The sequence below is a fragment of the Phlebotomus argentipes genome, unplaced genomic scaffold (assembly GCF_947086385.1).
Source record: "Phlebotomus argentipes unplaced genomic scaffold, Phlebotomus argentipes genome assembly contig_5, whole genome shotgun sequence".
Classification (NCBI taxonomy): domain Eukaryota; kingdom Metazoa; phylum Arthropoda; class Insecta; order Diptera; family Psychodidae; genus Phlebotomus; species Phlebotomus argentipes.
This window is the reverse complement of record NW_026776165.1, coordinates 6276652-6304294: the sequence shown is the minus strand read 5'-3', so window position 1 is coordinate 6304294 and position 27643 is coordinate 6276652. Positions and strand designations below refer to the sequence as shown.

Here is a 27643-nt window from a genome sequence, read left to right as displayed (position 1 = left end):
GTGAAGGATGTGGTGGCCAATGATGAGGATCTGCGATCAAAAGACAGGATTTAAGATGGTCTTCCTGGTGAACAGACGCCCAGAAACTCACCGGCTGGCCGTATTTCGTGTAGTAAAGATCGCCGATGAATTGTTTTTCCATGGATTGATTGCCTCTCACCTCCAGATCACCCTGCAGCTCAACGAAGCCCCACTCTGGGACACCATCCTGACACCTGCAAGAAACGGAAATTTGCAGACGAATGAGTAATGAACTCTGCAAGGTAGAAATTTCAGAAGAAAAGCCACTCTCTAAATAATTAATCAGCGTGTGATTTATTGGAAAAATACAGGAATTCAGCCACGGAACTTCTTGAAGAGTGGATGCTGGTGCAAGTTCTTCTTCTTGTACTCGTAGTACACGGCATCGTCGCCACCGGACATTGAGCTGAGGCCGCCCACGCGCTTGGCCGTGGCGCGCGAGCCGCCGGCGCCGTCGCCGGGCACCTTCTCGTCCTCGCAGTCGATATCCGAGGCCGCCAGCACCTGCTGCAGCAGGTTGCCCTGCTCCTCGCGTGTCCTGTACAGCAACTCCACGTCGCTGTCCATGCCCTCCAGGTGCGTGATGACCTTGTAGCTGTAGCCCTGGTCCACGAGGAAGCGCTGTCGCTTGCGCGAGTAGCTCATCTCCAGCGTGTCTTGCGACACGAGCGTGTAGAAGAAGGCGTTGTAGTCCTCGGCGAAGGCGCCCTTCTTCGCGCGCAGGATTCTGCCCAGACGCTGCGCCTCTTGGCGTCGCGAGCCGCCGTGCGACGAGATCTGAATGAGCACATTCGCCTCCGGCAGATCGAAGCTCGTGTCCGCCACTTTGCTCACGAAGATCGTGTTGACTTTGCTGTTGAACTTGAAGTTCTGCAGGATCTGGATACGCTCATTCTGCGACGTCGGCCCGTAGATGTAGGGCTTATTCATCTTGATGGCGTAGTGCTTCAGCGCGAAGACGTTGTCGCTGAACACGATGGTCTTGTCGCCGCGCCGCTCGTGGTAGCGAATGAGGAACTGCGTGGCGCGGAATTTGTTGGGATTCATCACGTACAGCAGCATCTTCTTGGACGTCTGACAGAGAAGATACTCGCGGTAGAACTCAGACGTCATGGGGCACCACACCTCGGCGCACTGCACCTTGGCGATGAAGCCCTCCTTCTGCAACTCCAGCCAGTTGGCCTCGTACAGCTTCGGGCCGATGAGGAAGTTCAGGTCGGCGATCTTGTCATCCTCGCGCAACAGCGTGGCTGTCAAGCCCAGCTTGCTATGGCTCTGCACGATGGTCAGCACGCGACGGAACATCTTGGCGGGAATCGTGTGCACCTCGTCCAGCACCATGATGCCCCACTCCTGATCCTGCAGCCAGCGCATCGTCTGCTCCGCCTCCCAGCTGCGCTTCTGCGTGTGCGTGATCATGCTGTACGTCGTCACGAGGATGCCACAGCCCATCGGCTTGTCCTTGGCGTCCGACGTGAACCGGCAGATCATGCTGTCGTCCGCCGTGGACCACATCTTGAACTGCTGCTTCCACTGCTCCACACTCACGCCGCTGTTGCACAGTACCAGTGCCCGCTTGCGCACCGTGCACACCGCCGTCACGCCCACCAGACTCTTGCCGGCGCCGCACGGCAGCACAATAACGCCCGAGCGGGCTCGCCCGTTGCCGAACATCTTGCGGAGACTCTTCTCCTGGTACGGCCGCAGCACGGCGCCCGGCTTCAGGTCCAGATTGATGTCCGCGTTCACTGTGTCGTTGCGGAAGTCGTACTCAGCCAGCAACGGGTGCTCTATCTCAATGCAGCGCTTCTGCAGCACCTCGATCTTCTCCTGGTTCACCTCGAACGACACCGTGGTGAGATTGACGTCCTCCTCCTCGTCCTCATTGTCGATCTTCTCGTAGTAGTTCGTGATATCCTCCGGCACGGCACTCTCGCCGTTGTTCGGCGGCTGCTTCTCGTCCTGTGGCTCCGCATTGGGCGCCGCCGGCAGCTTCGTCCCGAAGCTCGTGATGCCCTTCTTCTCCTGCACTTGCGTGAGGAATCCGTCGTCCGTCTCGCTGTCCTGCCGTCGCAGACGACACTGCTGGATTGTGGGATCCTTGAGCAGCTTCTGCAGCACGTCCGGAAAGGAGCTCTCCACAAAGTACTTGTTGTGCTTCAGCACCAGCTTCACCTTGCCGTACGACAGCGTGCACAGCTGGATGAACTCCACGATGCCCTTCGGCACGCTGGTCTTGCTCAGGCGATTCAAATACTCCACGATGTCGTGCGTCTGCAGCCCCACGGACACCGCCGCGTACAGGCTGTACGCCGTCAGCTTGTACTCGTGGATGTGTTCCGGACGACACACGGGCTCGGAGATGGCGATGAGGAAGTCGTGCGCCACTTTGTACACCGGCGAGAACGACTCCACGAAGATGTGCCCATTGGGGGCCACCCACAGTGGCCGGGAAGTGTGGTCAATCTTCAGTTCCATCTGCGAACGGTAGTCCTTCGCCCCGTATTCGTCCTCCTGGATGGCGTCATCGTTCTTCTCGGCATTCTTCGACGCGGCACCCGGAATGCCATCACTCTCCTGCGTCTCATCCTCATTCTCCACGAGAGTCGTGTACGCTTCGTCCTCGGCGCGTCTCTTCTTGCTGAACTTGTCCGAGAAGTTCTTCGAATCACGCTTGTTGCCTCTCTTCGGAGGACCCATTTTGCCTGGCAAAACAACACGCTTTACTACAAGAACTCCACTGGATTCCAACACTGGAATACTCACTGTGCGCCTTTCGTGCTGATTTAGGTAGATTTTATCACAAATTCAATAGGAAAATTGGCCAAATAGCCGGAGCCGACAATTTCACAACACTCCTCAATGACGTCTCGCGAATCAAAACAACACATTGAGGTTATGTGACAAGAACAGAAGCAAAAATCTCTGCAATCCCTGAAATTGGGTAAATTTCCATGCTAGAATTGTGCTTTACTTACGTTTTAATCAGAATCGGCATTTATCGTTCACAAAGGACCCCAAAAAACCACGAAAAACCACTGGAAGAGCGCCTCAACACACTCAACTCTGTTCCCAGAAAAGTGTTCTCACTCCTTTGGCGCGCACTCGGATAATCCATGCGACGCTACGACCTCTTCAGGGTCATCCGAGAAGGTGCTTGAGAAGAGGAAGAAATTTTCAGCAACAAAGCTGGTGAAGTGTGAGAAAAATGGCATAAATGGATGTGAAAGGGTGATAATTCCAGCGCAAAGTCTCCCATTTTCTCCACCGTTGATCAAGCTGCGAGATATTGAGCGCGAAAATGTCGAACAGAGTGCGAAATTCCGAGCGACCGCCACCATTGAAGGCTGTTCTCCCCGTTTCCTCCCTGCTGCGCGGCTACCAGTGCCCCCCTTCGGCGTCGTACTTCACCACCACGGCCCTGTCGCCCCCGCTGCGTCACATCTCGCCCGAGCACCTGGTCAGCGCGTCCGGACACCGCAGTCCCGGGGCGCTGAACTACAAAAGTGAGTCTCCTGCGCGCGCGAGTTTGTCGACCTCTCTGGAAAATTGTTTTCTTTTTGCCACTTTGCAGCTCCCGGAAAGGGCATGGGGCGCTCGCTGGAGTCGTGCATGCGGCGAACAGCCTCCCTGGATGCGCTCACGTGCGCCCGACCACTGTGGTCTGGCGTCCACACGCACCACTCGTGCATGTTCCTTCATGTGGACAAGGCCACGCAGACAGACGACAGCTATTGCCTGGAGATGAGCGGGCGTAGCTCCGTAGAGCCCCAGCGCGCGGATACGCCCACGGACGTGAAGGTGGAGAAGGTGGTGCGGCAGCGTCTGCAGCCGCGCTCGCAGCGCAGCGCCGAACATTCCGTCAGCTCGCAGACGATGAGAGCCAGTCCAGTGACCATTCCCGCCAGGGCCGTGCCGCCGGGCCACCTGCGCCCCATGCGTAGCTCCGTGGAGGGCCTGAACCAGGAGATCGAGAAGCTGGTGCTGCTGCCTGGACAGCCGCACTCGTGCCGCCCAGAGTCCAGCCGCAATCTCTTCTCGCGCGGCACACCGGACGGTCATCGCGCCCCCATCGCGGAGCTCCTGCACGGCGACACGCGCTCCGTAAACACGCAGACACCGCTCGGCGACGCCTTCCTGTCGTCCGACGACAGCCAGAGCACATCGCCGGACGAGGCGGGCAGCCGCGGCGCGGGATTCAAGGTCTCCGCGACCGCCATCACGAGCGCCTCGCCCAGGATCAACAGGTTTCTGGCGCGCGAGCCGCCGGACGGCTGCGAGAAGGTGAGTCTGCGCCCCACGGAGTCCAGCGACCACCAGACGACAATCTTCAAGCCGTGCTTCGTGGGCGGCTTGCGGCCGTCCTTGGGCAGCGCCTTCCAGCCACTCCAGCCGCTGTCGCCCAGCGCCGAGGAGCCGCCGTCGACGCCGCCAAACGAGTGAGTATTTTCCACAGCATGGCAACTTTTATGGACTGATCAACTGACGAAGGACAAATTGGCATATTTTGCGATTCTATGTGAAAATTATTGATGCAGAAAAGACTTTTCGGGTGCTATTTGTTAGAAATTTCCCCATTGGAATTGCCTTGCGAACGACAGAGATGCATTCAAGATGATTTTATGTGGGCAAAATTGGCACTAGATTCACCATTTCAATGATTTTTCAACTTACACTTCAAGCGCCAAAGAGAAAAACAACACCAAAATTCCATTTCTCTAATAACTTTGAGGGAATTGAACAAGAAATTAATTATCATTTTAACTTCATGTTAAAATAATGAGAAATCTGAGCTTTTCCTGATTTTTATCTTGTGAAAAAATGGCGCGTTTTCGCTGTTGATTCTTTAAGTATTTAGTAAAAAAAAAATATCCCAGATTCTTTTACCATTTTTTTTTCATGGTGAATCTAGGCTGTAAACCATAATTTGATAAATGATAAATCGAATGGCGCATGTTAAGATGGTTAAAATTGACTTTTTGGTAAAATGAGAACAGAAAAACTATAATTTTGTGCCATCTTCGAGGCGAATTTGCAAGAAATCAATATTCTCATCACTGAGAGACAAGTTTATGACACAAAAAACACACACACACACACACACACGCAAAAGATTAAGGAACAAATTATTTCCAAATATTCAATGTACAAATCATTCTAGAATTAGTGTGTATGGATTTAGTTTTTGGATAATATCAAAAGGAAAGGAAAGTCATTAAGATTCCACTTATTTATTATCTTTGTAACTTTTGTAATTCATCGCTCTGGTGCACGCGATTGAGGTGGCGGAAGGAGTGACAAGTTGCTGAGGATCTCATGTAGAAGAGGGGATGATAATATTTTATTGATATCATAAGATGAGAAAAAATGTGCCTCGCCTTTGGCTGATGAAAAAAAAGAGAGAGAAACGATAGAGAAAGAGAGAGAGAGAGAAATGTATTTGAAACCAAAATTTAAATGAAAGAGTATTTAAACAAATGAAAAATATCGAAATTTACTATACAAAATAAAGAGAGAGAGAAAAAAAAATCACTTTTGAGCTTTAAAATTAACGGATGAAGGAGAATCTTTTTTTCAATTATTAACTGTAGTAATTTGAGATTGCTCGGCAATTGCCACTTTTCCTCCACTTCTTTGTGTTGGCGGATAGATAAGAGAGCCCAGAAGAGACACTAAAGACGAGAGAGTGAGAGAGAAAGTTGAGGAGAATGAGAAAAACTCAAAAAAGGTATTCTTATAATGAGACACAAAGTGAGATGACAAAAATGTTGTGTTGTCTTGATATTTAAGAATATTTTTCTAGCTGTAGCTGCAAAGGAAACTAAATATTTTCATATGTATTGAAGAGAGAAAATATAAGTGGATATCTTTTACAAGGCGGAATTTGAGGGGTTGATTAAGGAAAAAAAAACAAAATACACATATGAATATAAGACGTACGTTTATTATAGCGAAACAGAGAGAGAGACAAAGAGAGCAAACGTATTAAAATTGAGAAAAGAAATGAAAGTGTAGTTGTGTAATGAACATATCTATGCTGTCGTGATTGACTGAAATAAAATCGTAAATAAGCAAAAGTTCCAAAAGAAGCGCGCGAGATCAGAATCCTGACGATATCACTTTGAAGAATCGGTTGCAATTGCCGAACTGAAGGCACTGATAAATGGCGTCCCAGCGGTGGTACAGCGGCTCCTTCACCTCCTTCACCATCTTCGACTCGCTGGAGATCTCCATGCGGAGGCCGCTCTTGCCGTACGGAATCCACCGCTCGGTGATGTAGGCGTCCTTCTTCGGCGTCGGATCTCTGCAAGAGGGAAAAATAGACAGAAGAGCATATGAATAACGTGTGAGGAAATGTGTAAGTTTCGCTTTTCCAACAATCATTCACTTGTTCGCCACAACTGCGCATGTAATCGCTTGCAAACATTCGCAATTATCATGCACCAGCATTTTTGTGTCCGTAAACACACGAGGAAGAATGCCATTCGGTGGCTTTGAGTGTTTCTCGGAAAGTGTTTTGTGTGATTTGAACGTGCTTTTAAATAATGTGCATCAGTTTATTTTGATAATAATAGTCAATTTAGATTTGAGGTGAACTTTATTTTCCAAAAATCCAACAATACACTGCTTCACGCATTTTACTCATCAAACCTGTGACTGAAAATTAGCCTCACATTTTATTTTATTACTACACTTGCCTGTATTTTGCGAAATTCGTAATGTATCGAACCATTCGCTCGCGAACTATAAGATCAGCTTGCGTTATCGGTCGATCATTGACCGGAACAAAAAGATATCGAAGATCATCGCCATGAGCAGCTCCGAAAGTATTTGAGCTGTTCTTGTGCGAGAAGCGATAGAAGAAAATATCAGACGAAGCATTGTCTCGATAATAGTCAATATATTGCTTGAATCCATGAATATCCATGACTTGTACCATCAATCTCTGGCTTTCGTTATTCAACTCCTTCGCTCCGTCGTACAAATACTTCCTCAGCGGTTTCATGATATTATCTTGAGTGAAGGGAAAGGACTTGTTCCATCGCGCCGAGAGAGTTTCCATATTCATAGGGTTGATCGCGATAATCTCAGCTGTTGTGTATCCCATCAGAATTGGGACATCATTCCACACTCTGTGCTGCAGAAGTCTCTGTTGCTCGTCCTGAACCATGGCTGTTCCGGTGTAAGTCGCCTCTTGTCCTTCAGCCGTTGGCACGAAACAGAAAATTCGCTCTCCGAACAACGAAATCGTTGTTTCTTGGCCAAACTTCTGGGTCTGAAAGACTTCAGCTGGTAGAGTTTTCAAGACATTCTTCAGTGAGCCATAATTGCAAGGCACATTGAGGCTTTTGCAGAGGGCTTTTGTGCAGCTTTGAGTGTTGCTATTGTACGCCCATGCATTTAACTTCGATCCACTCATCATAATTGCGGCACTGAACAGTCCTGCAGATGCTGGAGCTTGTATATGATGTGAAACAGCAGCGCTTCCTGCACTCCATCCCATCAAAGTGACCTTATTTGGATCGCCACCGAAGTATGCAATGTTCTTATTCACCCATTTGAATGCTTCTAGTTGATCGTGAAGTCCTAAATTTCCGATGAAATTATCATGTTCGCGATAGAGAAATCCTAAGGCGCCTAATCTGTAGTTAAATGTCACAACGATCACGTCTTGATCCACTAGATAATCCATTCGATCGGCTGAAACTGAATACGCCGAACCAAATTGATACCAACCGCCGAAAACCCACACAATAACAGGCTTTGGAGTTACACTCTGTGTGACTTTAACAAAAACGTTGAGATACAGACAATCTTCTTGTCCATCCACATCAATTGCTCCTCGATTTTGAATGCAAATTGGACTTTTCTCTGTGAAATACCATTCTCGTGCGTAAATGAACAAATCTAGAGGCTGAGGAAGCTCAAATCGAAGATTTCCTATAGGAGGTTCGGCGAAAGGAATGCTCAGAAAGGAGCAGAATTGACCTCCGCTGGGCGTTTGCTGAAGCAATCCATATCCTGTCACTGAACCATGATTTTGTTGCAAAGTCACTTCACAATTTCCTTCAACAAGAACACAAACTTTGCACAAAACTATCAAAATCACAGCTACTTTCCTCATTCTTCAGACACGATTCTTAACTCGCGAACCGCACAGACAGACTGAAATTCATGATCAAGCGAACGTGCTTTTATTTCAGTGTTTGGCCAATAAATTTCGGGCATGTTGTATCTCATTATAAGACTGGAAAATGCAAAAAATTTGCACGTTTTTTTGCTCAGATATAAAATATTGTGATAAAATCACTTCAGACATCCTGCGTGAAGAACGGAAATATATTCTTCAAGATGATTAACTGTTTTTTCAGATTAGATTCTTGGCAATATTTATTCAATGATTTTTTGTTCGTTTTTTTAGAAAGACGACTCATAATTTAAATAAGATAATTAACTTTTGAACATGCTTCTGAGCATTTTCTATAAATCACCAACAATTGAATTATTGAAGAAAAATTGTGGAAATATTTAACTCGACTTCTGCAGTTTTCAAACTATCTGAAAAATTGAAAACTGAAAGAAAAAGCGTGATGTAAATCATTTTTTGAGATCATTTGTCAGACAATTTAGATCTCATGGCCATCGAAACAACTTTCACACAAACTCTTTCCGATTTTTTTGTCCCTCTTCAGAGCAAAAACCATTCTATTTTCAATTCATTTCAAAGCGAATATTCTTTTTTACCTTTTATTCGCAGACATCTGTGAATCAACTTTAACTTGTAATCTCTTTGCATGCTGATTTGCAAGCTTTCGTGGTTGGTTTAGAGATTTATGTAGCGTGTAAATTTTGAGGAGATCACAGAAATTTATTAATTCAATTGAAAATATGAGCAAAATTGCAGCACTTGCCTGTATTTTGCGAAATCTGTAATGTATCGAACCATTCGCTCGCGAACTATGACATCCTGAGGTGTAATTGGTCTGTCGTTGACCGGAACAAAGACGTACCGAAGATCATCTCCATGAACGGCTCCGAAAGTATTTGAGCTATTCTTGTGGGAGAAGCGATAGAAGTAGATGTCAGACGTCGCAGATTGTCTGTAGTATTCAATGAATTGTTTGAATCCGTGCGTGGCTATGGAATACACTGTCAATCTCTGGCTTTCATTGTTCAACTCTTTTGCACCAGCGTATAAATACTTTCGCAGCGGTTTTATAACATTATCCTGTGCATATGGATAGGATTTGTTCCAATTGGCCGAGAGAGTTTCAAAAGTGGCAGGATTTATGGGCAAGAATTCAGCAGTTGTGTATCCAATAATAATCGGGACGTCATTCCACACCTTCTGATGAGTCAATCTTTGCTGTTCGTCCTGAACCATGGCATTTCCGGTGTAAGTCTCATGTCCTTCGGCGGTTGGTGTATAGCAATAAATTCTCTCTCCGAAGAAGGAAACAGTTGTTTCCTGGCCAAACTTTTGTGTCTGAAAGACTTCAGCTGGCACAGTTTTCAAGATATGCTTCAATTGACCATGATCACAGGGAATATTCAGGCTCTTGCAGAGCGCTTTTGTGCAGCTTTCAGTGTTACTCGAGTACGTCCAAGGGTTCAAGAATGATCCACTGAACATTACAGCACCGTGAAACAATCCGGCCGACGCTGGAGCTTGCATGTGATAAGATATCGAAGCACTTCCTGCACTCCATCCCATTAACGTGACACTATTTGGATCACCGCCGAAGGAAGCAATATTCTTATTGACCCACTTAAGCGCTTCCAATTGATCTTTCAATCCCAGATTTGCTATTAAATTGTCGTCTTCGCGATAGAGGAATCCTAAAGCGCCTAATCTGTAGTTGAATGTCACAACAATCACATCTTCATCCACTAAATAATCCATTCGATCGGCTCCTTCTGAGTACGCTGAACCATATTGATACCAACCACCGTGAATCCAGAGAATTACAGGCTTGAGGGTCGTGGAATGACTGACTTTAGCATATACGTTGAGATACAGACAATCTTCTTGTCCATCGACATCAATAGCAACTCGATTTTGAATGCAAATTGGACTTCTTCTTGTGAAGTCCCACTTTTTCGCGTACAGAGAAAGGTCCAGAGACTCAGGAAGCTCCAGCCTTAGCTTTCCAACGGGCGGTTTGAGGTAAGGGATGGCCAGGAAGGAGCAGAAATATCCTCCACTGGGTGTGTTTTTCAATATTCCATATCCTGTCACTGAACCATGATTTTGTTGCAATGTCACTTCACAATTTCCTTCAACAAGAACACAAACACTCCACAAAACTATCAAAATCACAGCAATGTTCCTCATTTTGTAGAAAAGATCATCCACTTTAGAGCGCACAAGTAAACTAAAGTCCACTAGAAAGAAGCCAGTGTTTTTATTGCTGAATCCCGGCCATTCGTGGTTTGTTATGTGCGTTTTCTTACCCCAAAATGCGAGTTGTGACATAAGGAATAATGTAGAAAAAGAAGAGGCATTCAAGTGAAGCTCTTTTATAATAAACACAATTGAGACATTTGTGAGGTAAATGAGTGAAAAATGTTATTTTTATTCCAAATTAATTTTGAAACGCATCCATATTGTATAAATTTTATTCAATGTGTCCATTTTTGACAAAACATGAACACTAAAATACGATAATCTGAGAAGTGTTTGAGCACGACGATTATCTGTTAATAACAATAAATATTTCGATAACTCTTTCCAAACTGCTGAAAAGTGCGTGTGGCTGAAGAATAAATTAGAAAAACTGTCTGATTAATTATCTAATCAGATATAGAGCCTTAAAAACACTTTCCAACTACTTAAAATTCGCACGCAATAGAACTATTCCTCTGTAATAACTTGGGAAAGTAGAGCAGCCAGAAACTTGACATGGACAATTGCATTTTATTAGATTTACGTTTATTCCAAAGTGAGGGTTTTCCATAACCTATCCATTGACAGCCATCAAAGTCTTGACCTTAGCTTGCAATTTTGTAATGTTTGCTTGCCGGTACATTTCAAGATCATTTCCGCATTTCTTGAGGAATTAATTCCTTTTTATTTATTACTTTATGCATTCTTAGGAATGTGTTAAAATATGCTTGACACTTCTGCATAAAATTTTATTTCCTTGAAAGAATATGAATTTTTACTTGCCTGTATTTTGCGAAATCTGTTACGTATCGAACCATTCGCTCCCGAACTACGATATCCTCCGACGTTATCGGTCTGTCATTAACCGGGACGAATATGTAGCGAAGATCATCGCCGTGAACGGCTCCCAAATCATTGGAAATGTTCTTGTGGGAGAAGCGATAGAAGTAAGTGTTGGACATCGCATGGGCTCTGTAGTAGTCTGTGAATTCCTTGATTCCATTAATCATGTAGGCAAACACCAACAATCTCTTGCTTTCGTTGTTCAGTTCTTTTGTCCCTGATATTAAATATTTTCTCAGCGGTCTGATAACGCTGTCTCTTATGTTGGGGTAAGAGTAATTCCATCTGCCCGAAAGGGAAACCACGTTGGCAACTTGTTGCGGCCAAAACTCAGCTGTGGCGTAACCAATCATGATGGGAACATCATTCCACACTTGATGATGCATCAGTCTATGCTGCTTATCCTGGACCATTGCAGTTCCGTAGAAAGCTTCGTTTCTCTCAGCCACGGGCAGGAAGCAGAAGCTTTGCTGGCCAAAAAACGACACGGTTGTGTCGTAACCTAATTCGCGCGTCTGGAAGACTCCTTCTGGCAGGGTTTTCAAGATATCCTTCAGTTCGCCTCGAGAACAACTAACGTTTAAGCTTTTGCAGAGGGCCTTTGTGCAGGTTTCGGTGTTTCTAAAGTACGCCCAAGGATTGAATAGTGTTCCGCTAAGCAGAATAGCGGCGTGGAATAGTCCAGCAGACGCTGGAGCCTGAAGATGATAAGACACAGCAGCGCCTCCTGCACTCCATCCCATGAGAGTGACTCTCTTAGGATCGCCGCCGAAGTACGCAATGTTTTTATTAATCCACTTTAGGGCTTCCAATTGATCTTTCAATCCCAAATTTGCTATTAAATTATCGTCTTCCCGATAAAGGAATCCTAAAGCGCCTAATCTGTAGTTGAATGTCACAACAATCACATCTTTATCAACTAGATAATCCATTCGATCAGCTTCATTTGAATTGGCTGAACCATATTGAAATCCTCCACCGTGAATCCAAACAATGACGGGCTTTAGGCTCTTATTTTGTGTAACTTTGGTATAAACGTTGAGGTAGAGGCAATCCTCTTGTCCTGTTGCATTAACATATGCCTGATCCTGAATGCAATTTGGACTTCTTGTCCTAAAGTCCCATTCTTTAGCTTGTGCGGACAAGTCAAATGGCTGCGGAAGCTCCAATCGCAGCTGTCCCACGGGCGGCTTGAGGTAGGGAATGCCCAGGAAGGAGCAGAAGTAGTCCCCACTGAGCGTGTAGTTGAGCAAACCATAACCCTTCACTGAGCCGAGGCTCTGTTGCAAAGTCACATGGCACTTTCCTTTCACGAGTACATACAATGTACATAAAACAATTAAAAACACTATTTTCCTACTCATGGCGATCCTTCACTCACGAAACGCACTAAAAGACTGAAGTGCAATTGCGAAAAGCAATTGATTTTATTTTTACTCATTATTGGGTCAGTGGAATCCCGGATATTCCGTGACCGGATGGAATGGACAATCAGGCGAAGCATTGCTTCTCTTCAAGTTAAATCCAATTGGGGCGTCATTTGGTGAGGGGAAGTGCTAAATGGTTTAATGTTTGATTAATATCTTGCGCTATTTCCATAATATTTTTATTCGTTAAGTAATTTATTGTGCACTTTCCATTTCGCGATTACACACTAAGATGGTGAGAAGTTGTGTGTGTATTCAAGCCTGGACGATGTTATCAGTGAAGTGTAAAAACTAGACATGATCTTGAAATTATATTTCGTTCGTCTTACCTGTATTTGGCGAAATTTACAATATATCGCACTAATCGCTGCCTAACGAGGACATCCTCAGGTGTTGTGGGAATGCCATTATTTTCGTGTATGAAAATGTAACGAAGTTCATCACCGTGAAACGCTCCAACGTCATTGGTGGCATTTTTGTGGGAGAATCTGAAGAGGAACGACTTTGATAAGGCGCTGGCGGTGTAATAGTCAGCAAACTGCTTGATGCCATAAGTGTTCGTGCCAATTACAATCAGTCTCTTGCTCTCATTGTTAAACTCGTCAGCATTGGAGATCAAATATTCCCTCAGCGCTTCGGATTTGCTCTTGTCTAAGCATGGATATGTATAATTCCACTCTACTTGGAGACTTTCCCTGTTCGTCCGATAGTAGTACCACTCCTCGGAAACCGTGTAACTCAGGATGATCGGGACATCATTGAACACTGGCACAGAGATTAGCTTCTCATGTTCGTTTTGTACCATATTTTTCCATATATGCCCGTTCTTTTGAAAAGTCGGCGCGAAACATGGATAGAGATCACCAAATAAAGACACAGTTGTTTTATATCCGAAGCTGAGGGATTCAAAAACGGATGCTGGAATCGTTTTTAGACTGGTTTTGAATTCTCCACGAGCACAAGATATGTTCAGAGCTTCACAGAGAGCTTTTGCACAGTCTTCTGTGTTCCTATGGTATCCCCAAGGGTTGAAAGAAGCTCCACTGAGCAGAATGGCACCATGGAATAGTCCAGCAGACGCTGGAGCCTGAAGATGATAAGTTATTGAAGCGCTTCCTGCACTCCATCCCATTAATGTGACACTATTAGGATCACCGCCGAAGTAAACTATGTTCTTTTTGACCCACTTTAGCGCTTCCAATTGATCTTGCAATCCCAGATTTGCTATTAAATTGTCGTCTTCGCGATAGAGAAATCCTAAAGCGCCTAATCTGTAGTTTATAGTGACGACAACAACGTCCTCTTGCACTAAGTGATCAGGTCGATTGGCTCCTTCTGAGTACGCTGAACCGTAGTGAAACCATCCGCCGTGGATCCAAACTATCACAGGATGCAAATGTCTCCATTGCACGGGTTTTGCATAGACATTGAGGTAGAGACAGTCTTCCTGTCCAGTTGCATTAAGAAAAACGTTGTTTTGCACGCAAATCGGACTCCTTGTCGTGAAGTTCCACACTTTTGAGTTAGTCGACAAGTCTAGAGTCTCAGGAGGTTCTAATCTCAGATTTCTTACAGGCGGTTGAGCATAAGGAATGCCAAGAAAGGAGCAGAACATCTCGCCACTTTCCGTACGATTTGTTAAGCCATTTCCTATCACTTGACCGTGCTCCTGCTGCAATGTTACAAGGCACTGTCCTTTAACTTGAATCCACTGCAATTGCACTAAAACCACTAAAACTAATATCACAAAAGCACCGTTCTTCATAATCGAAGCTTCTCTAGCGAATAACCTGGATAGACTGAGGCTCGAAGTGAAGTATTTAAGTGCGTTTCCCTTATAACTTCTTGATTTATTTGATTTATTCAACAATGGAATGCCGGACATTTCGTGACTTCTTGAGCTGTTTTTGTTAGGCATTGTGAATATATAGAAAATTGTAATGCGCACAAATCGCATTTGCAAAACTAGGTTCTCTCAATTGGGCACATTAGTACAATTGCCATAGTAGAGACACTCGTATATTCCGTCCCACAAGATGAATGACGTGCTCTCTTTGAAGTGCTCCATAGTCAATTGGCGCCCAATGTTCATCAGCGATCTTCCATTGCGACTGCCGAAGGGCTTCCAAGTCGCATTGAGATGTGGTTCAGGAAAGGGCGTCGGATCCCTGAAAATTTAATTTGTTCTCTATGAGCTTAGAAGGGTGATTTTTTCCCTCCACTTTACTGACCTGAATGTGATAAAGTTCGCCCAGAGTTGCAGCAATTGTGTCGTGTTGTCTGTGCGGAAGATGAATGGCAGATCATCTCCATGGCGTCCGTGACTGAGTGAGAACTTGTACAGGAATGTCTTCGATTTCGTCCTCTTGGCGTACTCCTCGGCAAATTTCACCACGCCATGAATGAGATCCGAGGCAATGAGGAATTCCGTGAAGTTGGATTCCGGCAGTTTTTGCGTCACGAACTCCTCAATGACGGCCAGATGGTCGGGATGCGGCAGGATGTAATTGGATGGGGTGTTTTCGTGATGGTACTTCACGTGCGCCTCCGTCTCGCGTGCCGTGAAGCCGATCAGGAGCGGCACATCGATGGCTGGCTTGGTCTTGATCACGAGTTGGGGGAGTTTTCCCGATGGCACGAAGCAAGGATAGAACATGCCGAAGAGGGTGAAGTAGGCGAGGCCATCGTTGATCACGATGTCCGGTAGGGTGTCTGCGCAGGGAATCTCCATGTTGCGGCACGTGATTGAGAGGCAGAGTTCGGGGGAGGGCGAGTGTGCCCAGGGATTGAGAAAGGAACCGCTCATCATGATGGCGGCACTGAAGAGTCCCTCTGCGGCCGGATCGAACAGGTGGTAAGACACGGCGGCACTGCCTGCACTCCAGCCCATCAGCGTGACTTTTGACGGATCACCGCCGAAGCTGGCGATGTTCCTCTGCACCCACCGCAGGACTTCCTGCTGATCCTTCAGTCCTGCATTTCGGCTGACGTTCCCGCCCTCGCGGTAGAGAAATCCCAGCGCGCCGAGGCGATAGTTGAACGTGACAACGGTGATATTTTGCGCCACGAAGAGGTCAGGAAATTCCGCCAAATCGCTGAAACCGGACCCAAAATTGAAAGTGCCACCGTGGATCCACACGAGAACCGGATCGAGGCGCTTATTCCCAGGCTTGGTGAACACATTGAGATAGAGACAGTCCTCGGATCCTGCCATTGTCTGCTCCTGGAAGTCATACTGAAGGCAATTGGGCGGTCTCTGTGTGAAATTCCACTCCTTGCCGTTGTCCTGCTGCAAGTCCTTGGCCTCAGGCGCTCGGTGCTTCCTCACCCCAATCGGGGGCTGTGCGTAGGGGATGCCCAGGTAGTGACAGAAGCCCCTGGACAGCAGCCCCACGCCGTCGCTGAACTGGCACTCATCACTCGCGAGGCACGCAATCGAGATGTGGAACAGCAGTGCGATTCTGAGCATCTCGCACGACTCTCCGGCTTCAACTGATTTTCGCCAGTGGCGACCTTGCCGCGGGATGCAACTCGAGTGCAATGTCTCGGGCGAATCACGAGCAACATCTTCACCACAATCGCCACCACTCTTCCCGGATCAGGCGGTCAGAGACGCGCGCGCCAACCGCCCGCCGAAGCCATTGACTCACGGCGAGCTAATCGATTTGGAGTCAGTGCTGGCAGAGCAGCATCGCAGAAATCATCTCCGGCACGCAATTAACCCTCGGCTGCAATAGAGGGGGAGCCCCTTCGGCGGCGCGCCATCTAAGATGCTGCAGCGCAGCATCCGCGGCGCCGCGTTATGGCATCCTAGTCAATTGGAAATTTGAGTCATCTCCATTTTAAATGCCGCGGATTCCGAACGTGCCTCGAATGCTCCAATGGAGAAAGCCGCGCTGTGTCTCCATCTCTGCTCGCCTCATAGAATGTGTGATGGACTCTTTCTTGGCTGTTTTGTGTCTCATCCGGAGACGGCAGGTCGCACATGCAATCGCCATTTTGTCGGATTTTGCAGCGTCCGCGATTGGTTGCTCGGGCATTTGGAATCAACCATGAGGCCCGACCAAGCAAAATGAATGAAAAACGAAGTCACAGCTTTCAACAGGCGCCCAGAAGAGGCCGCACAGTCGCCATGTGCAATGCCCGGCATGCTAGTTGGAATCCGTGGAATTTGCTCATTGTGACACAATCAAATTCAATATTGAATAGGCGAGCAGCAGTGGTGGCAGTGCCACTCTCGACAATGCGTGGGGAAATTGCCTGGAAATACGGGTGGATGGCATTTCCCAATTCTCTCTCTGTCATTCCCATTGTCTGCCAGTGAAATTCCCACATTTCTCACATTTAAACCTTTCAAGATTCCTCGGAATGAGCGCTCAGGAGCCAAGAGACGCCAGCTGGTAACTCTCCCTCCTCTTCCGATACGAAGTGGCCTCCGATGATCGGCGCTTCTATCGCAGTACACTGCGCCACTAGTGCTCTTCTCAACTTTGCCCACCAGGCGCACAGAAGCGCCACGCGGGCCGCCGTCGTTTTGGAGCTTTCCCCCCACTCGAGCGGCCAAAATTCGCCAATTTCCAAATTTTTACTGCCGCCAATGACAGTGCTGGTCCGCCAAATTGGCACGGTTCTGATGCTCTGGTGGATATTTTGCCATTCAAGAACCCTCTCTTCAAAAACAAGCACGAGGCGTGCTTAAACGACGTAAGGCGGTGCCTGCCGAAGGTTGCGCTCTGTGGGATTTCTCCCGAAACACCTCGGAATTGATGCATAGGAAAGAAATATTGACACGGTAATGTTCTAGAGTCTATTTGTATTTCTCTCGCATCAATTGGGTCACAAGTGGTCACAAATGACCCAAAAGGTTCATTGCCGTGAAAGGGTTAAATGGGTGAGATGCCAATGAATGGCATGAATTCGCACTCCCCTCCGCCCAATCCAGCTGACTCTGCTTCGCATGGTCGCAGCAAGGGCGGAGTTGAGGTGGTGGCGCTGCCTTCGGGCTCCCCAGAGGATCCGCGGGGGTCGCTTCTGGGCTCCCCTTCGCTGTGAAGCATCGAAATGACAAGTATGCGATAAGAAGAATTTTCTGGTGCGGAATGTCGGCCTCTCGCTCTGACAATGCCCGTCACGGGCGAAATCCGCCAGCAGCCACTTATGCCGCCCTGTTCAGATGCGCGAGTTATTTTCGCCGACGCGAATACTTCGCGGTCGCGATTTGGCGGCTTTAATTGCCTCCCTCGCAATCATAGTCCGCGTCTCGCGGTTTTTTCTGTCAATGCGCCCGGAAGGTCTCGCGAGGATGTGCCCCCCACTCCCGGACGCTGGCTATGGGTGCTGGCCGGAGAGTGCGTCGGAAAAGCCACGGAATAATTCCTAGGCTTCGCGTTTGGATTCTCCGGCTCGCAAATTAGTCGAGTGTGCCGCTTTAGGGCGCACAGTTGCGAAATTGGCGCGCATCTCTGCACCGCCCGCCATGGGCCGTATGATTGCCTGGTCATTAGCGATAATGATGTCCATTAGTTTTGAATTGAAATTGAAGATCATCATCATTATTGATTGCCATGTTGGACTACTTTGCGTCCGCGGAATGGCTCTGTCGTCGCTCAGAATTGTCCTCCGCCACCCGGAGCCAATGTTTTCTGCCCAGGCCGTCCGGGTGTGCCACGCGGGGTGCTCTCTGGCGGCACCACGGTCTCACTTTCCTCGCCGGGAAGCGATTTTCAGAGTCGTCATTGATGCGCTGAATGACAATTAAGTTCACCACTGCACCAGGCGCTCATAAGCTGGCGCTCGCCAGTCCGTCGGACGTCGTGCTATTCCGCGTAAACCACGGTGTCTGACATTTCAAAACAAAATTCGCGCATTAGGCGCTCAGAAGAGGCATTTTCCGGCGTCCGCAGAGCGCCAAATGTCCCCTAACGTCGAAGATAGGGGCCATTTTCCGATGGGTGGGGCCAGACAGTGCGGAAAATGGGGGAAATCGGGGAGCCATTGAGCATTCTGGCGCGAAGGATGACACACAGAGTGAGGATTTAAATCCCCAGCCGAATGTTCGAAATTCGAAAACGCACACACACACTCGCAAACAGCTGATTTGACGTTTGTGACTTTGACAGCGGATTTTTTCTTTTGTGTGTGCGAAAAAGTGAAAAGCAGAGGTAGTTTTTGTTAGTTTTGAGTCCTTGTGCACCGCTCCAATTGGTCGCAGTGTGTCCAGCCATTGGCAAATCCGCGTGGTATCCTCGCCAGAACACCAACAGAGTGGTAAGGAAGAGCTGGATGATTGCGCCCGTTGTCTCTCCGCTGATTCTTGATGACTCATTTGACATGACAAAAAGCAGTGCAAGAAACTGAGCAAAACCTTGTTTTTCAGCATCATGTCTCGAGGATTTAACAACAATTACGGCGCCACGAGCAGCACAGCCGTGCCCGATGTTGTGTCCTTCAGTCCCACTGAGTTCATCTCCCTGTGCGAGAATGTGGCGCACAACATCGGCTCCGTCAAGTCCGGATGGCAGGCGCTGGAGAAGAGCAGTAAGATTATCGGCACGCAGCGCGACAATCAGCAAGCCAGGGACAAAGTGTGAGTCCGGAAGCCTAGTTTGGGGTGTTTTGCGACAGCATTGAAGTCCCTTTCTGACCCGATCAACTTATCTGGTCAGTGATTCATGTTCTATAATTGGTATTTTGGGAGGTTCTTATCGCTAATTGGACTGATACATATTTTAAAGAGACACAATATTTACCAACAACTCGATGTTACTCTTCTGTTGGTTAAAATCTTGCTGAAATTCTTGCAATTGTCGCTTTTCAGGCACCAAGTGCAGATGTCCACGAATCAGAAGATAACGGCCACCAGCAAGGATCTGCAGCGGCTGGCGGCCATTGTGCGCGGCGGCGACAAGCAGCAGAAGCTGCAGGTGGAGAAGCTGACGTCGGACTTCAAGATTGTTGTGGAGAAGTACTCGAGCAGCCAGCAAGCGATCGCCACGCGGATGAAGGCGTCGCTGCTGCTCAACGCGTCGCAGCATGACGACCTGGAAGCGTCGGCGCAGGAGACGCAGCAACTGATGCAGGCGCAGCGTACCCAGCAGCAGCAGCTGCAGCTGGAGCAGGATCTGGTGCTGGAGCGCGAGTCGCGCATGCGGCAGATCGAGGCGGACGTGCTGGATGTGAACCAGATCATGCGGGACCTGAATGTGATGGTGAGCCAGCAGGGCGAGACAATTGACACCATCGAGAGCAGCATCGAGAACACGCGCGGCAACATCGAGGAGGGCGCGTCTGAGCTGATGAAGGCGGCCGAGAATCAGGCCAAGTACCGCAAGAAGGTGCTGATCCTGCTGATAATCGCTGTGATAATAGGGTTAATTGTTACGGGAATAATTGTTGCACGGCTCAAGAGTTAATTTTATTTCTTCCCATTTTTTTTATAATTTTATATATATATTTTTTCACCTACAATTGGCTTTTCAGCGTCCTTTAATTGTTTTTCTTTCTCTCTATCTGTCCCTCATTAGTGAGAAGGGAAGAAGAGATGGAAAAGTGTACATGATACAAAATCTTCTTTACAACACATTTCTAAGAAATACCGTGAAATTCTTAAATACTTATTCGATATAGTTTATGGAAATTCACGTCACTGTCTTTCCTCCCCAAAATGTATAAGTTTTCTGTTCGCAGAAGGGAAAAAATCATAATAGAAACGCAAATGATAGATCCTAACAAATACAAATTACTGTTATGATATAGGATGGATAATGAAATATGATTAAACATTGTATTTACGAATATATTTACTCACAATTAAAATTGATAATATAATAGCAAGTGCGCGTTTATAAATTATTGTCTTAGGAAATAAATAGAGAGGCTGAGCGGCGTCAGGCGCGCGGCGGCGCGGCGTGCATATTTGGTGGATTCTGCAGCGATTGGCGGCTCTTGATACGCGCCTGGAGCGTGGCCAGCAGCCCGCTGAGGACGTCGTGATTGGGGATCTTCTTGGCGAACAGCAGGCGCTTCACGGAGTCATCGTACGTCAGCAGAGCCACCATGTTCTGCAGCAGGAAGCCCTGGCAGTATTCCATCAGTTTGTGCGCGTTGTACACCTGCGCGAGCGCCAAGAGGAGCACAATTTCAATTAGGATAAGCGATAAACTCGATTGGAACAAAATTCTTGTCTTCAAGACTAGGAAAATAATCAATAATGATTCTAGGACACCCAGAGACTAAAAGCGTAGGGATATGATCTATCCGGGAGAGTGTGGAGAGCCTGGAAAACCCACCTTGGCGTGGATGTACATCGCCACCACGTTGTCGATGTCGATCATGCCTGAGCACCTGGCCTCGGTGTAGCGCAGCAATCCGTCCAACTGGAAGAAGCTGGCGGCCGCCATGAGCTCCAGGATGTCGTCAGGTACGACGTCGAGAGTGTTGCAGCCGCCTGAGTAGAGGAACAGCATCACCAGCTCGAAGATGTGATAGCGAATGTCGTTGATCTGCACCGTCGGCGTGTTTCCCTCCACTAGCTTCGAACTGAGCATGTTCTGGAACCTGGGCGACGCCGTCACCAGCACGATCTTATGGCCGTAGAAGATTTTCCCCTCCACCCTGCAAAAGTGCACGCGCTCGTGAACGATCTCCGTGTGAGAGATGTCCTGGAAATCCTACCTGAAAGTCACATCGCTGAGCTCAGGATTGTTGACGAACTTCGGGTCGATGCGACTGCCGTTGCCGGGCTGCATCACGGGCTCCTTGATGGACTTGATGGACTCCCAGCCGAAACACGTGGCGAAGATGTCGGCCAGCAACAGTGTCGTGCCCTCCTTCTGGCAGGACAGAGTGCAGAAAATGAGTGATTTGCCGTGTCTTTTACATCAAATGCACATTCTCAAAACTTACTTTGCTGTAGCGGAAGATGTTGAACAGAAGCGGCAGACATTCGGTGACGAACTGCGAACTGTAGTCATCTGGACAAACTTGCAGGAAGTCCTGGAGCAGCTGATCGATCACTGCGTCCAGTCTCAACTCATGTGCCGCCGCCAGAGCGTGCATCCAGCAGTGCAGCGTCCAGGGAACGCCCAGAGTCCTCAGCTCCACCGTTATATCTGCAGACCCAGAGACATTCAGGGCGAATCCTTCAGGCAAATGGCCAGGAACTTACCCAAGTGATTGTTCTCCGCGCTGTGGTACATCGCCTCCTGCAGACTCTTGATCTGCGTCTTGCTCAGCGCCGGCGCGGCGTCTGAGCTGTGATTCCTCTCAACAGCCGTGCGAGATGTTGAATCTCCTTCGGCCAGCATCTCCTCAAGCGACAGAACCTCGCGATTCCCGGGCGCCAGAGGGTGCGACAGCAGCTTCCGCAGCGTCACTCTCTGGCCGTGCGCCGCGGCGACGGAGATTGCACTGTAGCAGCCTCTCTGGGCGCTGCCCGAGAAGCACAGGGAGTCCTTCTGCTGCGTGGACAGGAACGTGTGCGCTCCGTGGGCCAGCAAGAGCGCCACGATGTCCAGACAACCCGCTCCGCTGGCCACCTGAAGGGGCGTCAGCGTGCACTTGTCCTCACTCAGTCGCGCGCCGCCCTCGACATGAGCGCCGCGCTCGAGCAGAATCCTCACCGCCTGGAATAGCCAAAGCACGTGATAAGCACACGCATACTGGGGCTGATCTGCGGATTTCTTACCTGGAAGTTACCTCTGCATGCTGCAAAGGTCACGGCTGTCCAGTGCTGTGTCTCCGGATGAATGGCCGGACAGTGGCCAGGAACTTCGATGTTCGGATCAGATCCGGTGTCCAGAATGGCTTGCAGTGTCGCCTCGTCATTCCTCATCGCCGCAATCATAAGCGGCGTCATTCCCTGGTGATTCAGTGTGTCGTAGCGACTGGAGGACGGTAGCAGGGAACTGGCCTGGAGGAACAGCTCAGGCCGTCCGGTCATGATGAGGCGGAAGGCCAGAGCGAGAGTTGCTCTCCTGCCGCACTCATTCGGATCCTCTTGTGGGGGATTCGGGCCGCCCGCCACTAGGCGCTTTGTGGGCAATTCCTCCTCCCCGAGAATCGGCCTGGGTGGACAATCCACGCCCGGCAGGAGCAGCCTGGCCGCCTGCATGATGTCATCCTTGTCGATGAGCAGAGCATGACGATATTCTGCGTGACTCGAAGTCACTCGCAGCCACTCGACCAGAGGCGGAAGCACTACATAAGCCCTCTCGTAGCACAACTCCTGGATGCCGTTGGTACCGCCCGAGGAGCCGCCGGCCGTGGCGGAGTCGCCGTGCTCCAGCTGAGAGCAGCGCATGAAGTAGAAGAGCGCCTTGAGCGCCCCATGAGAAAGGCTGACGTGGTGCAACTTCTGTTGCGCCCTCAGCACAAGATCCCTCAACTCTTGCAGGCTCCCGACGCACGTGGTCAGCAGACAGGGCTCCAGCGCCTGATTCTGCTGCGAGCTGTTGACAGATCCAGATCCGATGGAGGATTGACTAGCCCAGCGAGGCATTGTGAGCGCCCCGGAGGCAATTCTGCCGGCATTGAGGTGTGAATAGGGCTGCAGCAGACCCCAGAGGTCACCAGAGCCGGCGATGGCGTGCTCCAGGCCAGTGGCCGTGAGGGGAATGGCCGCGTCCGCGGGCAGGCTCTGTATCAGGATTTCCTCCAGTAGATTCTCCATGCCCGCCGTGAGATACACCGCCGCATACTCGTGCACGAAGCGTCCGAGGCGCGCATCCGCCATCCAGCGATGGAATCTGCCCACGGGCAGTTGCAGTCCGGCACGCGATGATTTGCTTTGCTTCAGCGCTCCATCGCCCGGCACAGCGAACATCGTGGCCGCCCGGAGGCACGCCTTGATGCAAGAATCCGCCAGAGCTGGACACAGCACGATCTTGAACGCTCCCGCCACTTCGTGCTTCGAGCACAGGCCCAGGGCGCACGAGAGGCGCTGGATCTCTCTGGCCACGCGCACCAGGGCGCGCTGCAGCAAGTACCCCAACCGCGGCACCGCCTCGATGCTGATCCGGTCCGCGCTCTCGCGACACCTGCCGGCGCGGATGACGCGCAGGATGCAGTGCTGGCTCCAGGGCGGGTACTGCAGCTCCACCAGGCGATTGTGCGAATCCACCCACACGAACTCGTCGGCACTGGTAACGTTCGTGTTCACCGTCTCCAGCGAGGAGTAGCGCCCCAGGCGGCGTGCCGGCTCAGAACTCTCGGAGCCGGCGCTCAGGCTGCTGTACGTGGAAGTGCTGGTCTGCGAGCGCATTGTCAACTGCTGGATGGCCTGCTTGATGTCCTCCAGGCCGCTGCCGCCCCACGGCACCTTGGCCGGTGTCGCTCGATGTCTGGATCTGCTTGAGTAAATGATTAAAAAATTTGAGTTTTATCATTAAAATTGGAACTTTTAATCCTTACTTATATGCAAATATTAAAGAACTAATATTATATGGAAGTCAAAGAAATTGACTGAGATCCTAAAGAGAATTCGCGCTTGGGTACAGGAGTTAAAAGCTACTCACCGCGAGTGACTTGTACTTGCTCTGGATCTCGTGCTCCTGCTCGTGACGCCGGCCGCCAGTCTGTCTTCCGGAAGCGGTCCCAGCGGCGCGCTGCAGTTGCCGCCGGGAGAGCTGCTGCCGTGTCCTGTGTCTGACATGCTGGCGTGGCCTGAGGAGCGGTTCTCGTCCGACGACGAGTGACACTCGGCGACTCTCTGCAGCCCTCTCAGGTCGTGCGCGTGATGCGTGCGTAGCGAGATGCTGTTCTTCGCCGGCTGCTGCTGCGCCTGGCCGCCCTGCCACTGGTTGGTCTGCTGCGTCGGCGCCGCGGCCTTGGCGGGTCGACTGAGTGGCCCTTTGCTGTCCAAGGCGGCGCTCAGCATCGGCGGATGGTACTTCACCGGCGTGCTCTGGACGGTGAGCTTGGTGGGGCCGGCCAAGGAGCGATGCGGCACCGGCTTCGCCACCTTTCCCGGCCCCGTGTCCCTCTCCGGCACCATCGCGGCGATCGCCTTGCTGGCCGCAGCCACTTGTCCCTGTCGCACCGCTGAGATGGCCAACGTCGACTCGTTGTATGAATTCCCACCAACGCCGTCCTCGCGCTTCGCGGAGCCGAATTCATTGGCGGCGGGGATACTGAGGTCGTTGGCGGGCGAGGCGGCGGTCTTCCTGTACGGCTCGGCGCCCGTGGGACGCGAGGCGATCTCCTTGGGCACGCGCAGGGCCGGCGACACGATGGCAGGACTCTGGATGGGGACGCTGTGTGCAGGATAGGACACAGGCACGCTCGAAGCGGCACTTCCTGAGGGTCTGCAAGTGGAGAAAGCATAAATAGCATTAAAACAACACTCTCAGTTTCTTCTTCAGCAACTCTTCCACGCTATTTTTCCCAGAGAAAACACCTTAATATAATGGCCAAGGGGGAGATAATATAATTCAAAAATTTGTGCACGCATTTTAATTCGTATGAAAAATCTCAAACACTTCTCAGGACTCTCAGATAGAATAAGAAACCTTTTCTAATGCCCTTGTTCAACTGTACACCACTTCTGACCACATTATCTCCCCCTTTGGTGGTGGTAAAACATCTGCCCTATCCGAAAATCTACAAATTCCACGCATCATCTTGCTAAAATTATCCATTTTCATGAGGTTTTGCCAGTGAATACAAAAGACTTCAACGTCAGCATGCACACGAACTTCTTTTTCCCAAACATCATCGCTTTTCTCCGCGTCCAACAATGGCTTAATAAATTTCTCTCAGTGATTTTTCTCAACTTCCTCATTCGCATTTCCATCTCAAAACTGTGCATTTCGCCCAGCTCTTTACCGTGTTCTCCACTCTTGGACGAAACTCCAGTCGAAGGAGTCATCATTCAGCGATTGCACATCGCTGCCGGACGAATTGCTGTCGGCGATGCTCTTCACCAGTCGCGAGGCTTCCACGAAGTTCTCCTCAATCTTGATGTTGATCACCCCATTGATGACACTCTCCACAAAGTGTGGCAGCTCACCAGGCTGACTCTTGGGCGCCACGGCGCACTTCTCGAACGTCTTGTCGTTGATCTTATCCATTTTATCACTTTTCTGAGGCTTCTCAGGCACTTTTCTCACCACTGCTGACTCCTTCTCGCGATTCTTCTCCTCCAGCACACTCTTCAGCTGCCGCATCACATCGCCATTGTCCGGCGCTTGTTTCTTCTCCGGCGCGGGCGGTGCTGTCTCTTCCAGGAGGCGACTGGCATGGTGAATGTCCGGAATAGAGGTCTTCTTCTCACTGCGGCGCTTGTTCAGCGAGTCCCCGAAGTAGATCACAACCTTGTGACCCGCCGCCGAGTTTCTCTCGCCATTCTCTGCCAGATTCGTAGTGCTCCTCACGATACGCTGATCCTCGTCGCGCAGTGGCGCTAAAAAGGAGCTCCTCTGGTAGTTTGAACGACCATCAAACTGCCCCGGAAGCTCATTATAGCTGCTGGCCTTCGTCATGCGTCCCTGAGAGCTCTTCTGTGGCAATTGCCTGAAGAAGGACGAGCGCTTCCTGGCGAAATTCTGTCCCATCTCATTCAGCACGTCCGTCGAGAGGCGTCGCCTCAGTATGAAATTCTCATCATGAGCCACCTTTTTGTCCATCTTCACTTTGATCTGCTTGAAGTCACTCAACTCACGACACAGCGTGCACACGCAATCCTTGGAGCAATGCATGATTGCCGAGTCCACTTTTTTTGCTTTGCACTCTCGAATACAATACTGTAATAATTGCCTTCTCTATACCATTTCACGTCCTCACACCGCCTCAATTCGCGTCCAACTGATGCCACATGAGCCATGAAAAAAGCAGAGTAGCCCTCCCACCCGGCGAGGGCGCCTCTTTCTCCGCGCCCGCCACTTTTCAAGGCCCCCACACATGCCGCGATTTTCAATTTCAATCGCGAACAATGAAAACATTAAGAGATCTTTCACACACCTCAACACTCACACACTGGTTGATGACCAGAGGAGTGCAAGAGCAGCGAATTCACAACTGTGAACATCCCCTGGGCCAGAGCTGAGAGCCGCACAGGCGCGGATCGACTGATTCGTTGATCCCTCATTGCCTTGCAAGAGGGAGATATAATGGTCAGAAGTAGTGTACAATTCAGCAAAGATGCTAGGAAGGGTTGAAAGAGTTGCAAAACTTAATTTTCATAAGTTCATATTCCATTGACGTTTTCCTATCCTGAAGCCAATAGAAAACACCGAAAGACATTAAACTGGGCGGCGCATCCCTGCGGGCGTGGCTTTTTTGCTCACTTCTGAAGAAGTCAGCCTCCACAGCTCACACCGCTGGACTTGAGTCTTCTGCCTTGGTATATTTGTACGATAGAAAGTAAAGAAAAAAAGCCTCTTCCACTCCTGAATTGTTTCAGGTGTGCTGAATGGGAGACAAGCGATAAAGAGATTCTTATGTCGACAAAAAGCCATGTTTAACAGTGGGAGAAAATGATCAACAATAAAGCTGGAGGAAAAAAGCCACACTCACGGGGTGAAAAACTCCCACACTTTCATCTCACTTTCAGACAATTATATTTAAATTATGTTATTTCCTCGAGATGCACACCATCATTTTCCTTTTGGCGGAGAAAAAAAGGCGGAGACGAGCCAAGAAGGTGAGAGGAGACATTAGAAAATCGCATTATCAGCAGGTCGATGATCTGGTGTTTTTCTCGAAAAAATGAAAATTGCAAAATAATTTTTTTTTTGCTTTCCATAGGAAATTATTGTCCTATTCGGGTGGCAATTTCACACTAATTGGCTTCATCTCTTGCCTCACATATCTGTGTCTCTGGCAGCGGTGGTTTCGTGATCGTGAATTGAAAATGGAAATTGAATTAGAGGTGGAATTTTGAAATTTGCAGCTGTGCTGGAAATTGCAAAATTACTGGATTCACTATCACAGAAAATGAAAGGGAGAATATGGAGATCTATTTTGCTTT

General features: G+C 49.1%; 5 protein-coding genes across 5 annotated transcripts; 2 read left to right on the top strand and 3 right to left on the bottom strand.

Annotated features, from left to right (window-relative positions):
- Positions 1–309: 309 nt before the first annotated feature.
- Positions 310–2907, bottom strand: LOC132256579 (general transcription and DNA repair factor IIH helicase subunit XPB). The gene is made up of 2 exons (XM_059753075.1): positions 2788–2907; positions 310–2726 (listed from the first exon to the last, which is right to left on the bottom strand). The coding sequence occupies exon 2, from the start codon at positions 2719–2721 to the stop codon at positions 337–339; it is 2385 nt and encodes a 794-aa protein (XP_059609058.1). The 5' UTR covers positions 2722–2726; positions 2788–2907; the 3' UTR covers positions 310–336.
- A 234-nt stretch (positions 2908–3141) lies between these two features.
- Positions 3142–6098, top strand: LOC132256582 (protein FAM117B-like). Its single transcript, XM_059753077.1, has 2 exons — positions 3142–3527; positions 3596–6098. The coding sequence occupies exons 1-2, from the start codon at positions 3323–3325 to the stop codon at positions 4462–4464; spliced, it is 1074 nt and encodes a 357-aa protein (XP_059609060.1). The 5' UTR covers positions 3142–3322; the 3' UTR covers positions 4465–6098.
- Positions 6099–14513: 8415 nt separating this feature from the next.
- Positions 14514–16147, bottom strand: LOC132255885 (venom carboxylesterase-6-like). The gene is made up of 2 exons (XM_059752056.1): positions 14910–16147; positions 14514–14846 (listed from the first exon to the last, which is right to left on the bottom strand). Exons 1-2 carry the CDS (start codon positions 16145–16147, stop codon positions 14654–14656), a joined length of 1431 nt encoding a protein of 476 aa, XP_059608039.1. The 3' UTR covers positions 14514–14653.
- Positions 16148–18695: 2548 nt separating this feature from the next.
- LOC132265714 (syntaxin-12) lies at positions 18696–20097 on the top strand. Its single transcript, XM_059766478.1, has 3 exons — positions 18696–18945; positions 19055–19264; positions 19496–20097. The coding sequence occupies exons 2-3, from the start codon at positions 19059–19061 to the stop codon at positions 20088–20090; spliced, it is 801 nt and encodes a 266-aa protein (XP_059622461.1). The 5' UTR covers positions 18696–18945; positions 19055–19058; the 3' UTR covers positions 20091–20097.
- A 462-nt stretch (positions 20098–20559) lies between these two features.
- On the bottom strand, positions 20560–26372 carry LOC132255884 (ankyrin repeat and BTB/POZ domain-containing protein 2). The gene is made up of 8 exons (XM_059752055.1): positions 25501–26372; positions 24192–24980; positions 22364–24023; positions 21845–22301; positions 21583–21788; positions 21352–21509; positions 20967–21291; positions 20560–20789 (listed from the first exon to the last, which is right to left on the bottom strand). Exons 1-8 carry the CDS (start codon positions 26370–26372, stop codon positions 20565–20567), a joined length of 4692 nt encoding a protein of 1563 aa, XP_059608038.1. The 3' UTR covers positions 20560–20564.
- Positions 26373–27643: the final 1271 nt, after the last annotated feature.